At 58.7% G+C, this 15,686-nt stretch overlaps 1 protein-coding gene across 1 annotated transcript in view; it reads right to left on the reverse strand.

Moving 5' to 3' along the window:
- Window positions 1–15,686, reverse strand: part of ABCA2 (ATP binding cassette subfamily A member 2) — a 130,635-nt gene that overhangs the window by 19,225 nt on the left and 95,724 nt on the right. Inside the window, exons 22-30 of the mRNA XM_054007246.1 lie at window positions 14,866–15,078; window positions 13,737–13,933; window positions 11,852–12,034; window positions 9,981–10,165; window positions 8,052–8,172; window positions 6,822–7,112; window positions 3,266–3,484; window positions 2,799–2,901; window positions 609–937 (exon numbers count right to left, since the gene is read on the reverse strand). Of these exons, the coding sequence (XP_053863221.1) occupies window positions 609–937; window positions 2,799–2,901; window positions 3,266–3,484; window positions 6,822–7,112; window positions 8,052–8,172; window positions 9,981–10,165; window positions 11,852–12,034; window positions 13,737–13,933; window positions 14,866–15,078 (1,841 nt within the window). The remainder of the gene's footprint in view (window positions 1–608; window positions 938–2,798; window positions 2,902–3,265; window positions 3,485–6,821; window positions 7,113–8,051; window positions 8,173–9,980; window positions 10,166–11,851; window positions 12,035–13,736; window positions 13,934–14,865; window positions 15,079–15,686) is intronic.

A 15,686-nucleotide genomic window follows, 5' to 3' on the forward strand; every position in this document is an offset into this window, starting at 1 on the left:
GCTCAAGTAGACACACCGGAGTTTGCTTTAGTCTGGCTTGGTCAGACAGCAGAGGCCAGAGGCCTGAGGAATCAGCCAGGGATCCAGGCGGGCTTGTCCGGCCTGTGCCGAGGCCCAGGCTCTGCAGTTTCACTGCTCCAGGACCGAGCTGGCCAGATTAAAGCTAGCTCGGGTCTGGCTACGGGAGCGGCGATCCATACCCTGACTCATAGGGGGAAAGCAAGCGTTTTCCTGTGACCCCCCAGCATTGGAATTCAGACAGAGATGAGCTCCCAAGTGCTCACTGGGGCTGAATCTCTGTGCTTTAAGGTGCCCCCATCGTTCAGCCTCTTCAAATGACTTCCAGTTGCAAATGAACCACAGGGGTGTTCAGGGTGGGTGAGGAGAACGAATAGGATCATATGAGAGATTGAAACAACAGGGACTGTTACCTTAGAAAGGAGAAGAAGAAGAGGAGACATGATACAAGCAGATCAAATAATGAATGGTCTAGAGCAGTGGCTTTCAAACTGCGGGTCGCGACCCAGTACTAAGCTTGGCTGGGTAGGGAATGTATTGCTTGGCAGGAGGTCCCTATTCTCCCAGATTCCTGCCAGGCCAGACGTTACCTTTGACAGTGGAGGGATACGTGGTGGAGTTCCAGGCGTGCACCATGTCATCATCCAGGGAGACGGGGTAGTCGGAGGGGGCCGGGGAGGGGGGCGGTGGCACAAAGTTGGAAAGCGGCAGGCCCTGGGTGAAGGAATCGACGCACATAGCGTCGAAGTACTTGGCCGCCAGCATCTTGGACTCGTTGCTGTTGAGGTTCAGGGTCTGCACCAGCTGGTCCAGGGTGCTATTGAAGGCCGTCTTCAGCACACAGGTAGCCCCCACCCCGGAGGGCAAGTGGAAGGTGTTGACGAGCTGCTGGGGGCTGGCGTCGGGTGACAGCTTTATGCTGTGGAGAGGGACCGTGGGTGAGAAGGGCTCAGTGAGCCGGGGACGCTCCCGTGGCTCCTCTGGGTCAGTCATGCTCCCTAGGACGGACCGGAGAAACCCTCTGGCTTGCAGGCCAGCCTCCTAACGTGATATTCCAGGAGTGGCCAGGCCCCCACGGGCTTCAGGGGCTCTGCTCCTCACAGGGCGTGGCCAGTGCCAAGTCCTACCACTGCAGCGTCTGCCGAGCTGGGGCCGTGGAGCCTGCACTCTGGCTTGGGCGCTGAAGGGGACTGGACGGCACAGGGGAGGGACTAGAGGGCCTTTCACTGGCAGGTCACTGACTCAAATCCAGCCCAGGCTGGTAGCCACGGACAGGCCTCAACGGCCAACAGCTGGGCTAGGGTTACCATTCGTCCGGATTTACCCGGACATGTCCTCCTTTTTGTGCTAAAAATAGCGTCCGGGGGGAATTTGTAAAGCACTCACAATGTCCGGGATTTCCCCCTCCCCCGGCACAGCAGAGCGAGCGGCTGGGAGGGCTGCAGGAAAGTCCCGGGCTGGACTCCGGAGCAGCTGGAGAGGAGCTCCGCCCTGCATTCTGAGCAAGTGTCTCAGCACAAAGTGCAGCCCTCCCCTTTTGCAACTGGGAGCGGTTTCTGCCATGCAGCGTAGCAAAACGGGAGCGAGAGCACTTTGTGCTGATACAAGGGCAGCTCTCCCCTGCAACCCGGTCCGGACCAGGGACCGGGTTTTGTTGTGCAGGGCCAGGGACCGGGTTTTGTTGTGCTGGGGAGCTCAGCCACGTGTCCGGCTGGCACAGAGCCCAACACCCTGTTCTGAGCAGCAGGGTAAGGGGGGGCAGGAGAAGGGGCAGGGAGGTTCTGGAGGGGGCAGTCAAGAAACGGGGGGGGGGCTTTTTGGGGGGAGTGGAGAAAGTTTTGGGCAGTCAGGGTACAGGTAGGGGGTAGGGTCCTGGTGGGCAGTTGGGGGGGGGGGTCTTAGGAGGGGGCAGTTAGGGGACAAGGAACAGGGAGTCTTAGGTAGGGGGTGGGGTTCTGGAGGGCAGTTAGGAGCAGGGGTCCCAGGAGGGGGCAGTCAGGGGACAAGGAGCGGGGGGGGTAGGGGGCTGGGAGTTCTGGGGGGGAGCTGTCAGGGGGCAGGGGTGGGGAGAGGGATCGGAGCAGTCAGGGGACAGGGAGCAGAGGGGTTTAGATGGGTTGGGAGTTCTGGGGGGGCTGTCAGGGGGCAGGGGTGGGGAGAGGGATCGGAGCAGTCAGGGGACAGGGAGCAGAGGGGTTTAGATGGGTTGGGAGTTCTGGGGGGGGCTGTCAGGGGGTGGGGAGTGGTTGGATGGGGCGTGGGAGTCCCAGGGGTCTGTCTGGGGGTGGGGGTGTGGATAAAGGTTGGGGCAGTCAGGGGACAAGAGGCAGGGAGGCTTAGATAGTCCTGGGGGGCAGTTAGGGGCAGGGGTCCCAGGAGGGGGTAGTCAGGGGACAAGGAACGGGGGGAGGGTTGGGAGGTCAGGGGGGGCGGGAAGTGGGAGGGGCAGGGGCGGGGCTAGGGCGGGGCTCCTCCCGTCCTCTTTTTTGCTCGCTGAAATATGGTAACCCTAAGCTGGGCACACCACAGAAGTGCTCTCTGTAGGCGCCACACGGCTGGCAGCCTGTGCGAGGGCCCTGCGGAGGGCTGTACCCCTCACTGCTAGCAGGGCAGTGACAGATTCAGAGCAATGACTCTGCACTGCAAGAAGCGCCCGGCCTCCCCTGCCAAGCACAGTCACTGCGGGGCACCCTGCGGCAGCGTGGTTGACCCCCTCCTTCCTGCGGGGAACAGGACGGGGGCCTAGGACGCTGCTCGTCAGGCAGCGCCAGGCCTCTCACCGGTATTCGCGCCGCTCCTCATTGGCATAGGGGATGAAGTTGCCCTTGGGCTGGGTGTAGTTGTGATACTGGGACGGCGAGAGGATCAGAGGAGGCAGGTCACCTGGGAAGAAAAGGGGCATGTTGAGCAACCTCCCTCGGGGTGGTGGGTCCCATCCCCTTCGTACTCTGGGCTGGAAGGTCAGCCCCGGACCGCAGTGACAGGCCCAGGGCAGGCCCAGCGGCACTCCCCCACATTCCAGATTCACCGGGTGACTTCTAACTAGTCAGTCCCTCATCCCACTCCCCACCCACACCCAGGTAGCTGTCGGGCAGCCTGGAGCCAGAGATGTGGGCACACATGCAGTGCACGTGCCGCTCTGCCAGGAGGCAAGCAGAGAGGCCAGTGTCCCAAGGGGAGACACTGGGTATGGTGGGGGAAAGGAGCTATCACCCCTCCCCCAGTCTGGGCCAGCGCCCGCACGCACCTATTTCAGGCACAGAGAGCGCCACCGTCATGGCCACGCAGACGAAGAAGGCGGGCAGCAGGATCTGCGAGAAGAGGGCCTTGGTGTTGCGCTTGGCGCAGTGGAAGCGTTTGACGATCAGCCCATGGAACTGGCGCAGCTTGAGCCAGGAGCCCTCCAGCTTAAAGCTCCCCTGTCCCCCCAGGGGCTGGTCCGCAGCCTCGGCGTCAGCCTCTTGGTCTGGAGCAAGGGAGAGCGATGGGGAGTGGGAAGAGACACACCGAGCGGGTCAGGCTCTCTCAGAGGCCATCAAACTCCTCCCCCAGCCCCTACCTCCTCCTCCTCAGGACTCAGCCAGGAATCAGCTCGTGCAGCCAGTCACGCAGGACGTGGTCCTCCGCCGGACCCCATCCCGCAGCACGGGGCTCCCCCGGGGAGAGGAGGCGGGACGCCAGTCCCAGGACCTGCCAGACTCTCCTCCCCAGGGCCGGGCTGATCTCTGAAGAGCTGCAGCTACAGAGTTAAGTCGGGAAATGCAGAACGCCCGATGCAGGTCTCGGCAGGCCAGCGATGGGGAGTTGGTGTTGGACCCTGTTTTCCAAACTCACGTAACCCTTACGCTGGCTGCCGCCCTGGCAGTTTCCGTGGGTTAATACAACTGACACTTGTACGTACCTGACTGTATTCCCCAACCCAACAGGGACACGCAGGGTAGGGGGGAAAGCAGCACCCCCGTGAACAGAGAGGAGCCCGGGCAGGCGCGTTATTTCTTATACATGCAAGGGACAGGAGAGGGTATGTCACAACCCTGCGGACACTGCAAGTGACCTTCCTGTGCAGCAACCCAACCTACATAGCACCAGCCCGTTTACAGGGCTTGCCCCAGGTCACGCAGGCCAGCAGTGAGGGAACCAGGGACAGAGCTCAGGGCCACAACCCCCAGGTCACCTGCTCAAACCAATAAACAACCGCCTCTCACTAGGTCCCCCATAACAAAGCCGTAGAGCAGGGGGAGGTGGCACCTTTGTACCAGCACCGCAGCCCTGGGGACGTCAGCTCAGAGACCCCTCACAAGCTCACCTCCGAGTCCAGAGGTAGGAGGGCTCAGGCCAGGGGAAGGGAGCTTTGGTTTTAAGCCATGTTGGCTGCTCTATTTTTGTTAGGGGGCGAAGGGGTAACACAACGGAGATTCTTTTCTCTTGGTTCCATAGCGTTGTTTTTGTAACCCAGGAAGGTTCATTTTGCTATACAGAGATCGAGAAACCTGAGACAGATCCTTTGAAGGGAGTCCTGACCCATCAGGGTCAAAATCCTGCTAACACCATGTCACAGCTCCCGTGGAAACACGTCTGTGCCCACCTGCCTCAGTGCTTCCCCCAGCAGGCCACGGGAGCCCCCAGTCTCCTGCTCCATCTGTGAGGTGAGGAGAAGTCAGGCTCCTCCCATGAAGGCCACCCTCAGGGAGAGACGCTGGACAGAAGCCAGCAGGGGAAGCAAGAGGGACTGGGAAAGATGTAGGGCCACAACTGTTTTTTGATGGAAAATTGGGTTTTTGATAGAACAATTTTTGGGGGTGAAAAGTGCCGCTTTCCACCCGAAAACTGAAACGTGTCGATTGTGAAATGCCTGATGGGTAGTTCAGGTGCCACAACACAAAAATTGGGGGTCACCAGATGAAATTAACAGGCAGTAGGTTTAATACAAACAAGAGGAAGGACTTTATCACACAATGCACAATTACCCTGTGGAACTCATTGGCATGGGATATTGTGAAGCCCCAAAATATAAGTGGTTCACAAAAGAACTGGGTAAATTCCCGGAGGATAGGTCCATCAATGGCTATTAGCCAAGATGGTTCAGGATGCACCCTCATGCTCAGGGCGACCCTGAACCTCTGATTGCCAGAAGCCAGGAAGGGAAGACAAGTGGATTCCTCCAAAATTGCCATGTTCTGTACCCTCCCCCTGAAGCTTTGGTATGTTGGAGACCGGATACTGGGCAAGATGGCCCATGGTCTGACCCAGTGCGGCAGCTCTTATGTTCTTACGCCTCATACTCCGTTTTTTTCCTACAGACCAGGCTCCTCAGCCAGACCTCATCTCCCATGATGCACTGCCTTTCAGGGAGACCATGGTGCATCATGGGAGATATAGTCCAGACAGGGAGTCTGGCTTATGGGACCATGAGGAACCTGAACTACAACTCCCAGGAGGCACCGCAGCACCATTCTAGAATCAAAATATTTTGGTTCTTGATTTGTTGCTGAAAATTCAAAATTTTTATGTGAAAAATTTTGACAAGAGCAATTTCCCCTTCACTTTTATTGAAATTTGCATAGCCCTCCCTCCCAATCAGCTCTTGTCAGGAGTTTGACTGTTGGGATAGCGACCAAAGTGGGGAATTGGCTGCGTCTGTGATTTTGAATGGGGTTTGCGATCCCGTTGGGGTCTTGGTGTTGGGAATCTGGGATATCAGAGGAGATTCTGTACTACGCTCCCTGCTCGGTCTTCATACTTGACCCACATGCCAATGCTCCCCAGAGCATTATGAGCCCTGGCATTTAGTAACGGGATACCTGATGTATCCAGAGAGGAGAGAAAAACCACAATGTCCCCAAATGCTCCATGATAAGAGCAGTGGAATAACCCCAAAAAGGGACTGCGAATAAAAAGGTGGCCACCGGATCGCTATTGTTTGTGGATTGTACGTTTTATTATTCAAATACTGTGGGAGGACTCCTGGGGGTTCCTGGGAACATGTCACTCATTTGAACACAAACCTTTGTGCATCGCTTGCTATTTCAGATTCGCCATTCTCCTAGTTAAAGTCTCAGTCATCCAGTCAGGGAGCAGAACAAACTAGCCTGAGATTCAGGTGACCAACTCCATGCCACCAATAGCCAACAGGAAGGAGAAAGACTCAAAGCATTTGCACGGGGAATTTGGCGGCTGGTCTTGAAAAGCGAATGCGTTTGGAGGGCTCGGTCGCTTTGTGAATGAAAAGGGGCCGAGTTTGCAGTGAAGAATTTGGCCAGCGCTACTCACTGACCGAAAGGCACTTAGTCAAAGGGATGCATCCATGTGCAGCAAAGGACACTGCTAGATTCTAGAGCTGTCGTCTATGTACGCAATCAAACAGACCTCTTCGCAGTCCCCACTCCCCACCCGAAAGAACCCCAGGAGCTCTCAGCCGAAACCCTGCCAGAACTCCCTGAACTCATGGCTTCCCCACCCAGGGGCTCCCAACCAAGTTTCAGGGAGCTGCCCTCGCCCCCTCCCTTTCTTTAGGCCTATTTTCCCATTGTAACAGGGGGTCCCAGGGTGAACAGGCTCGAGGCAGGACCCCACAGTGCATGGGGCGTGAGCGTTCAAACAGGTCCCTGCCAGCCACCCCTCTTGGGGGAGGAGAAAGGCACTCAGCCCAGCCCCGGCAGGATGGAAAGGTCTGGTCAGAGCCGGTGCCAGGCCCCACACATTCCCCCCTCCCTCCCCCGGGATTGCTGAGAGCGGAACCGGGACACAGCGGCCCCCCACCCCCGCTACCAAATTCAAGGCCTGCCGTGCGGCACGTTACAAACCTTGCAGACTGACGTTATCGGGGTCCTGCAGATTATCAAACAACGGAGAATAATCCCCATAGAACTCCGAATAAGCCCCACCTTCATCGCCCCGCACGGAGCCCACAGAGGATGCCGAGCGCAGGGACGCCTGCGACTGGGCCAGGTTGGAGCAGGCCACCAGGTTGCCGAGCTCCACCTCCGGCTTCTCGGGTGCCTCTGCGTCAGGAAGGGGCTCCCCGTTGGCCTCGGGCTTCAGGCCCATCTGGGGAGCCGGTGGCTGCAGAGCGTCTTTCTTGGACTCCTTCATGTCTGGAAGGAGAAGGGAGCCGGTGGGGTTTGTGCAGCACAGGTACAAGGGGAACGTTCCCGGGGAGCAGCCCTCCTAGGGCATTCCACTCACTCTCCAGCAAGAACCCACCAGCTGGGACTGGCTGGAACGCTTTAGCTAGCCACCCAGATACCAAGGGCCTGGGCGTGCCGGGGGGGAACGGGGCACTTCCTTAATACCCTGCAACCCCAGCATAGCAGGATCCATCTTAGCACGTCAGGGAGTGCCCTGGCACAGTGAGCACCCCAGCTCCCCTCTCAGTGCTGGCCAGGGCAGGCACTGGCCCTGTCTAATAGGAATACACCCCCACGATATTTCACACTGACATCGGGCCTTTCATCCCCCAGGATCCCAAAGTGCTTTACAAACCTCAGGCTGAAACTACAAACCACAAGACAAAATGCGGCCACTGCTGGGGTGGAGCGTGGCGAGCAATCAGGATGTATCATTCCATGCTACTTTTGGGGACGGTGCCCCTGCCTTCAGGCCAAGGGCACTCCCCTGCTCTCAGGCCCATGCGGAGCAGACAGGAGCAAGGGTTGCAGCCAAGATACAGGTATTAAAAAGCAACAGTCAAACTGCCTGTCACAGCTGCATTGACAGGACGCTGGGGTCTTTGCTGCGGCTGGCTTGATGCTAGCAGTGTAACAAATGCACCTCCTCTACCCCACCCTCACCCCCCAGCTCTGCCATCGCACCTCTGTTCTGCCCTAAAACATCCACTCCATAGTTCAGCCCTGCCCTGCCCGGCTCTAGGCATTCACCTCTGTGGGCTTCCCCTGAGCAGAGACTGCCAGCAATGGATCGCCTCAACGGGGCGAGGTGGCGAACTCGGTTTGTTAATGTAAGGCCGCTGAACCAGGGCACCCCCGTCTCTCCACGAGCCAGCATACCGAGGCACTGACACGCACCCCCCTTACCGACATCGCTGTTCTCCAGCGACAGGTCCTCCTCCGACACCTTGAGGAAGACCTCCTCCAGGGTAGTGTCCATCAGCCCGAAGCTGGTCAGCTCCAGCTCCCCCAGGCTCTGCTCCAGGTGCTGCGAACGAGGAACAAGGGTGAGGAGCGTCGGGAGACCGCAGCGAAGAGCCATCCCAGAAGCTCCTGGCTAAGCGGTCATCAGCCCGCCCAGCACCCCTGCAGCACGGGGACCTTCGGAACCCCCCCATCCCCCGACGGCCAGGCCGGGCGAACGACAAAAGGCCTGATGAGTGCCTGTGTGACACACGAACCAGGGACCTCCAGAGCAAAAACCAGGAGCTGCTACAACTTGAGCCTCGGCTGGCCCCGATCCTGGCCTCTGTGGATCGGGCCCAGAGAGGCACTGGTAACACATTCCGCCCGAGCTCACACCTGCCGGAAACCAGGCTCCGGGGTGATCTGAGAACCCATCCCCCGCGTCCTCCCTCTCACCACCCACCTCCGCCGGAACGCAGCGCTGGAGCCAACGCAGTGCCCACAGGGTGGCTAGCGCTGCGAAAGCGGACAGCCCAGAACCCTATCCTGAGCAGAACAGCACTCCCTGCTGGTGGGAAAAGGAGAGGGGCTTGTCCCAGCGACCCAGGCCCCGCTGTGTGGCTGGGCTGGGGGACGCCTGGGGCAGCAGTGCAGGCTCAGGGCAAGCTAGGGAGCCCCGCAGTAAGCAAGGACACCGGGGAGCTAGGAGAATTACAGCATGCGGGACAGACTATCCCAAGAGACGACGACGCTGGGCAGGGCGACAGCACACATGGGGCGATGCCCCTGTGCAAGGGCAAGGGACACGCTCTGGGCTGGATCTGCAAATGAGCCTAAGGGAATGAGACACCCACATCCCTTGGACTCCTTGGTAAATCCCAGCATAACAAATAATTCAGTACTACCCACACGGGTGCCCCCCCGCCAACCAACCCGCGAGCGCCCAGCCCAGCTCCCGCACCCCCTCGCTGACTAGCCAGTGAGCACCCAGGGCCTGTGACCCGCCCCACCCCACCCACCAACCCGCGAGCGCCCAGTCCAGCTCCTCCGCGCCCCCCACCAACCAGCAAGCGCCCAGCACCTGTGCCCCACCCCACCCATCAACCCGCGAGCGCCCAGCCCAGCTCTTCCGCCCTCCCACCAACCAGCAAGCGCCCAGCTCTTGTGCCCCACCCCACCCACCAACGAGCGAGCGCCCAGCTCAGCTCCCAGGGGGCCCCCCACCCACCAACCCATGAGCACCCAGCCCAGCTCCCGCACCCCCTTGCCGACCAACCAGACAGCGCCCAGCACCCGTGCTCTGCCCTACCCCCCCCACCAACCAGCGAGCACCCAGCCCAGCTCCCGCGCCCCCTCACCAAACAGCGAGCGTCCAGCCCAGCTCCCGCGCCCCCTCACCAAACAGCAAGCGCCCAGCCCAGCTCCCGCGCCCCCTCACCAACCAGCAAGCGCCCAGCCCAGCTCCCGCACTCCCTCACCAACCAGCAAGCGCCCAGCCCAGCTCCCGCACTCCCTCACCAACCAGCGAGTGCCCAGCCCAGCTCCCGCGCCCCCCCACCAACCAGCAAGCGCCCAGCCCAGCTCCTCCACCCTCCCACCAACCAGCAAGCGCCCAGCGCCTGTGCTCTCCCCTACCCGCCCCACCAACCAGCAAGCGCTCAGCCCAGCTCCCGCACTCCCTCACCAACCAGCAAGCGCCCAGCCCAGCTCCCGCACTCCCTCACCAACCAGCAAGCGCCCAGCCCAGCTCCCGCGCCCCCTCGCCGACCAACCAGCAAGCGCTCAGCGGTCCCCCATCTCTGCTCCTGCGGCGCTCCCCTGCTCTGCGTCAGCACCCACTGAGCAGCTTCCCCTCCCCACTCGGGAACTGGCGTCTCGATGGGCCGGTACCTGGAAGAGCCTCTCGAAGCAGCCCTTCTTGACGGCCTCGCTGGGCAGGATGTAGGAGAGCTCCGTGTTGGTGTTGGAGATCAGCAGGCAGGAGGCCACGTACTTCTTGATGAACTGGGTGACACGGGGCTCGGAGCAGGGGCTGGCAGAGGAGTGGGAGGGAGGGCTGTGCGTCTGCCCCGAGTCTAGAGGGGAGAAGGATGGGTCACTTCACACACCCAGCTCTGCCTGGGCCCGGAGTCCTTGGATTTTCCTTTCCAGGACCCAAAAGCTGTTGCTGCTTTTTGGTTTTATTTTAAACTCTGCTTTTTTCAGTGACTCTCCCGCGGGCTTCACAGCTGGGAACCCAGCCCTGCACTGAGCAAACTGCCCCCACACTGCCCAGCCCTGGAGGAACTGCCCCGGCCTGGGAAGGGAATTTAGCCTCCATAGCCCATTGGCCTCTCTGCCGACACTCCCAGCAATGGGGCCAGCTCCTATGGGTGCAATTGTACCCAGACCCCGGGGAGAAGTGAGATCCCAGAACGTATTTCTCACAGGATACCCAACAGTAACAACCTTCCATTGCTAACAGCCTGGGCTGGATTGAAACCACCCCCTGGAGGTGAAGGGCTCCATGCAGCACGTTACCCTGAGCCCGAGCAGTGCCCAGGGAGCGGGTGCGAACTGTGTCGAACAAGAGCACAGGGGTCTACGGGCCTGAAGAGAGGGGAATTAGCCCCAAGTCGCACTGGCTTTCGTGGGAGCTACAACTGCCTTCAAGTGCCTGAGTTTGGCAACGTTTGACCTTCCTCTCTGGGCTGGTTGGTCATTTCATGGGCTTTTCGTTTTGGGCAGGGCTGGGGGGAAATTCGCCACTGAAACTTTTCTCTCCTCCCGCATGGAATATTAGGTTTGCAGCTCAAAATCGAAGCCACCCAGGAGAAGCAGCCCCCTCCATTATCACAGGAAAACGGAAAGCCCAAGACGCTGACAGGGAGGAAGAACCAGGGCCTTCCTCCTCCTGGCTGCAAAGCAAAGACAGGCCGGGTCGGGAGGCATTCTGGGCGCAGAGAAAGCGGGAGCACCCCACTGATCTCCACGCACCATGCGCACATTAAATTGCTTTGCTCGGTAGTTGTCAGTTTCTCCTGCCCTGAGATGGAAACCCTGGCTGCTTCGAGAAATGGCCTAGGACCATCAATCAGTGTCACCGTAGCATCTCCAAGCACCTCGCAATCTCCCACTCCAATGGGATTGTAATAGCATCAGAAAAGCAATAGCCCTCGGAGATTCGCCTCGCAGAGCCCCATGCTTCCTGTGCATGGGGATGAGGGGGACTACTTTTCCTTTCCCCAGCGGTGGAAGCAGAAGATCATGGGACGCTGGAGGTAAGAGCCCTCTGCTTACACAAGCACTTGGCATTGGGCACTGTCGGAAGACAGGATCCTGGGGTAGATGGACCTTTGGTCTGACCCAATATGGCCGTGCTTATGTTCTGAGCACTCCCACGGGACGTGGGAGCCCCAGGTCCCAGCGCTTGCTCTGAATCAGGCACATCCCAGGCGAGTGTCCTAGGCACAGGGCTACTGGCTGTATTGGGGTATCTCACTCTTGGGTGTTTTCAAAAAGTTGAAAGTTCTTGATATCATCCCAAACCGGAGCAAACACAAACTGCAAAGCCATGTTTCACGAAATGGGAATGTGGTTTTCCGGCCAGCCCTCCTGAGAGCGACTAGCACAGCCGGGACAAAAACAGCTCAAGCCCGCTTGCTGTAACGGGGCTGATCCAGTCTACATTAGCAGCGAAGCTGTTTCCCAATGTGGACTGGGGGCGGGGGGCGTAGGGGAGCAGACTCCCTAGCGCAGGTGCAGCGTGCCCGGTGACTGACCTGTGCCGTTCCTGGAGTCTGACTGCTTCTTCACCACCGTCAGCTTGTAGCCGTCCCCGTAGGTGCTCTTGAGGAAGAGTGGGGAGCCGCAGCACTTGAGCTTGCCATGGGAGATGATGGCGATGCGGTCCCCGAGCAGGTCGGCCTCATCCATGTGATGTGTGGAGAGTAGGATGGTCCTTCCTGCCAGGTCAGGGACAAGCGCAGGGGAAGAGCGTCAGGGAGGGGTGAGTGGGGAACGCACTGCGGGTCAGCCCCCAGGGACACCCAAGCAGCACTCGCAGCACCTGCTGCCAAGAGACAACATCTACCAAGCAGTCGGGGCTTCAGAGAACCTACCACATAGACCATAGCGTACCTGCCTCACAGAGCCATTGCATCCACGGGACTCAGAGTGCTTTGCCAAGGGGGGTGGGGAAGTCTTACTATCTCTGTGGTACAGCTGGGGAAACTGAGGCACAGAGCGAGAAGGGAGGGATTTGCCTCAGGTCACCCAGTGAGAGCTTGCAGAGGCAGGAATAGAACCCAGGAGTCCTGTCTCCGAGTCCTGAGCTACGACCACTCATTGCTGGGCTTATCTCAGCTGGTACAAACAAGGATTTTTATTTGGTGGTCAGTCATAGCCAGAGTCCATTCCCTAAAATCCAGCCTTGGCTTTCCTTCTCCCTCCAGGCACATGGTCAGGTTGGGGCAATGCTCCTGTTACTCATTAGAGTTACTCCTGGGGGAATTCTGCACTAGTGTGTGCATGCATAATTAATGAGCCCCGCATATTTTTAATTTTTTGGCGCAGAAAAAAAGCTTCTGCCAAAATATTGTTGCAGTTCTGCCTTTTGCCCACCAGAGAGCGCTGTAGCGATAGAACAAAGCAGCAGCTCCCTGCCAGCGAGGGAAGAGAAAGAGGCTGCCTTCTTCGCAGCGGGCCAGGTCAGGAGAGAGGGGCTATGGGGAGACAGACACCATGGGGTGCTGGGAGGGTCAGACAGGGGTTCATAAGGCCTAGTGGGGGAGGACAGACTGGGGCAGGGGCTGAACGGGAGTTGAGGCACAGGGCCACGGGGGGAGGGAGGTGCAGGGCCACATGGTGATGGGGGCGGGGATGCAAGGCTACATAGGGACAGAGGAATGGCTGGGTGGGGGCACAGAGACACATGGGGCAGGGGGTGTCTGAGTGGGGATGGAGGGACACAAGCACAGGGGGTGCAAGAACACATAGGGGTGGGGGCAGATGTGCCTGACCGAATGGGAAAGGCTAGGGGTCAGCCAGGGTCTGCATGGGGGAAGCTCCCTAACAATCCCTCCTCGCCTGTCCCTCCCGCAAAACTTTTCCATACTTTTCTCCACCCATACCCAACAACCCTCCAAGTTCACACCCAGGCTCCTTCCCAGCAATTTACTTCTCTCCCCCTCAGCTCCTCTGTTACCCTGACTCCCCCAAGCCTTTGCTCTGCTTCTGAGGGGTGCAGGAAATACGGTCCTGTATGGTAGTTTAAATGAATTATTACTCAAGAGTTCTGTATAAATTTGCCTAGTAAGGAATCTATTTGTCAAAAAACATTTCTTGAATCTTTTTTGTTGTCTGTGTTGTTACAGACATGCTTGCTGACAGGTATTTTGAAATAAATGACCAAAAATAATTGACACTGGTGTGATTATATTGTGTTATTTTGACAAATAAAATATGCAGAATTTTAAAATATCGTGCGAAGAACTTTTAATTTTTTGTTGCAGAATTTTTTATTTTGGGGCACAGAATTCCCCCAGGAGTAACTCTTAGAGTGAAGCCTTGTTAACCAAGAGTCATCCCCCAGGGCAGTGGCAGGGGAATCCTGGTGTGAAGTCTCTGACAGGGATCAGAGCCCCTGCCATGCTTTGGGTTGCTCACCAGGTTTGTACTTGAGGATCAGATCCCAAATGGCCCTACGTGCGTACGGGTCAACACCAGCAGTGGGCTCATCCAAGATAACAGCCCGCGATCCACCCACAAAGGCGATGGCCACCGACAGCTTCCTCTTCATCCCGCCTGACAGAGTCTGCACCAGGGAGTGCCGCTTGTTGGACAGCTCCAGGTCTTCGATCATCCTGGGGACAGATCCGACATAGACGTTACAGCCCAGTCACACGCAGGCTGCGTGAGCAAGGCTGGGCAAATGCATGCACACTGCTGAAGGAACAGATCTCGGAGTTAACAGCCCACTGTAGCAGGGTGATCACCTGCTCCAGCCCGGGATGGGTTTAAAGTAGCCTGCAGTTGGCCCCAGTGAAAGGGGGCTAGATGGTGACTGGCAGTAGCTCATAGGCTGAGGCAAGGTGGGGATAGAGGGTTGGGAGTTCCCCTGGGTGGGGAGACCCTGAGACTGCGGGGGTATTGCCAGATGGGCAGCATCCCAGAGACAAGGGAGGGACACAGGGACCAGCGGCAGCGGGATACCGGCCTGCAGAGGGCACTTCGGAGGCTGGAAAAGAGCTCATTCCCAACGACCAGCAGGAGGTGCCGCAGCAGTGAGTCACGCACCATCTACACCCATTAAGATGAATGGGGCAGTTCACAACTCCCCGGGCTACTGTTTCGGGCTCTTTGCAGACTCAGATACACTGGGTACACTCAGCTGGAAGGTTTTCGCTGCAACCACAAGGGTTAAAAAATACAATCTTTTCAAACGAAAGCTTAGCTTCTGTCGCCCACGGCCAAGAGTTTCGATAGTGGCTGGGGATTTTGGGTGCCCAACCTGAGACTCCTTAAAGGAGCCTGGCTTTCCGAAAGTGCTAAGCACCCACCATCTGAAAAATCAAGCCCTTTAAGGCGTCTCAAGTGGGGCCCCCACAATCACTAGCTACTTCTGAAAAATCTCTGCCCAATTCTGCACTAAAGGATGGACTCTGGGGCCAGTGCCACAGAGCACTGGGGCTCTGGTCAAAGTCCACTCGACTGGCTCGCACAAAATGGTTCATGCCAAGACAGTGATGGCTGTTCATCGCCTTGGGAGGAGTCATTGGCCGGGGCTGGTCCCTACTTGTCCATCTCCTTGCGGATCTCCTCCTCCGCCATGCTCTTAAGCTGCGAGTAGAACCAGAGGTGCTCCTCCACCGTCAGTTTATCGAAGAGCACGTTGTGTTGGGGACACATGCCCAGGTTCTTCCGGATCTCGTCCATCTCCGTCCGGATGTCGTGGCCGTAGATGGTAGCAGAGCCCGAAGTTGGGGGGAAGAGGCCAGTCAGGATGGACCTGGGAAAGAAACAGGGCAGCATCAGCTCTTCCCCCTGCCTGGAAATGCGGTGATTGCCTAGCGCCGTTTCACGGCGTGCCGCTCCGGGAAGGGCCCTTGGGCACCTCTGCCCTGCAGAACAGCACGGCTCATGCTGCCTGAGGCCAACGGATGCCAGAGGAGGGCCCAGCCCATCCAGCGCCAGCCAATGTGTGCACCTTGCGGGGCCTTCAAAACCCCATCCCCCAGACTGGCGCCTCCCCCCACACTCCCTTCCACCCCGCACTAAGCCCATGCCCTCCTCCTTCAAACCCACTCTGGTAAGGCCTCAGCACCTCCTCCCACCCGGGTCAAGCCACGGACCCTGGGCACTGCCTGCTGAACGAACCCCAGCACCGCCGAGAACTGGCAGCATTGCAGAGCTGGGGGGCAGCGTGTGGCACCAAGATACTGGTGAGGACAGAGCCTCGGAGCCCAGGCTAACCCTGCGGTGACAGCCATCGTGCAACCCTGTCAGTGTCAGAGGTGGTGACGAGCTGCCCGGGCATGAGAGACCCGCCCACCCTCATCCCATGGCTGCCCCTGCCCCGATTTCTCCATGTCACTGCCCGCGGCAGGGCTCCCCAGC

The sequence above is a fragment of the Malaclemys terrapin genome, chromosome 17 (assembly GCF_027887155.1).
Source record: "Malaclemys terrapin pileata isolate rMalTer1 chromosome 17, rMalTer1.hap1, whole genome shotgun sequence".
Classification (NCBI taxonomy): Eukaryota; Metazoa; Chordata; order Testudines; family Emydidae; genus Malaclemys; species Malaclemys terrapin.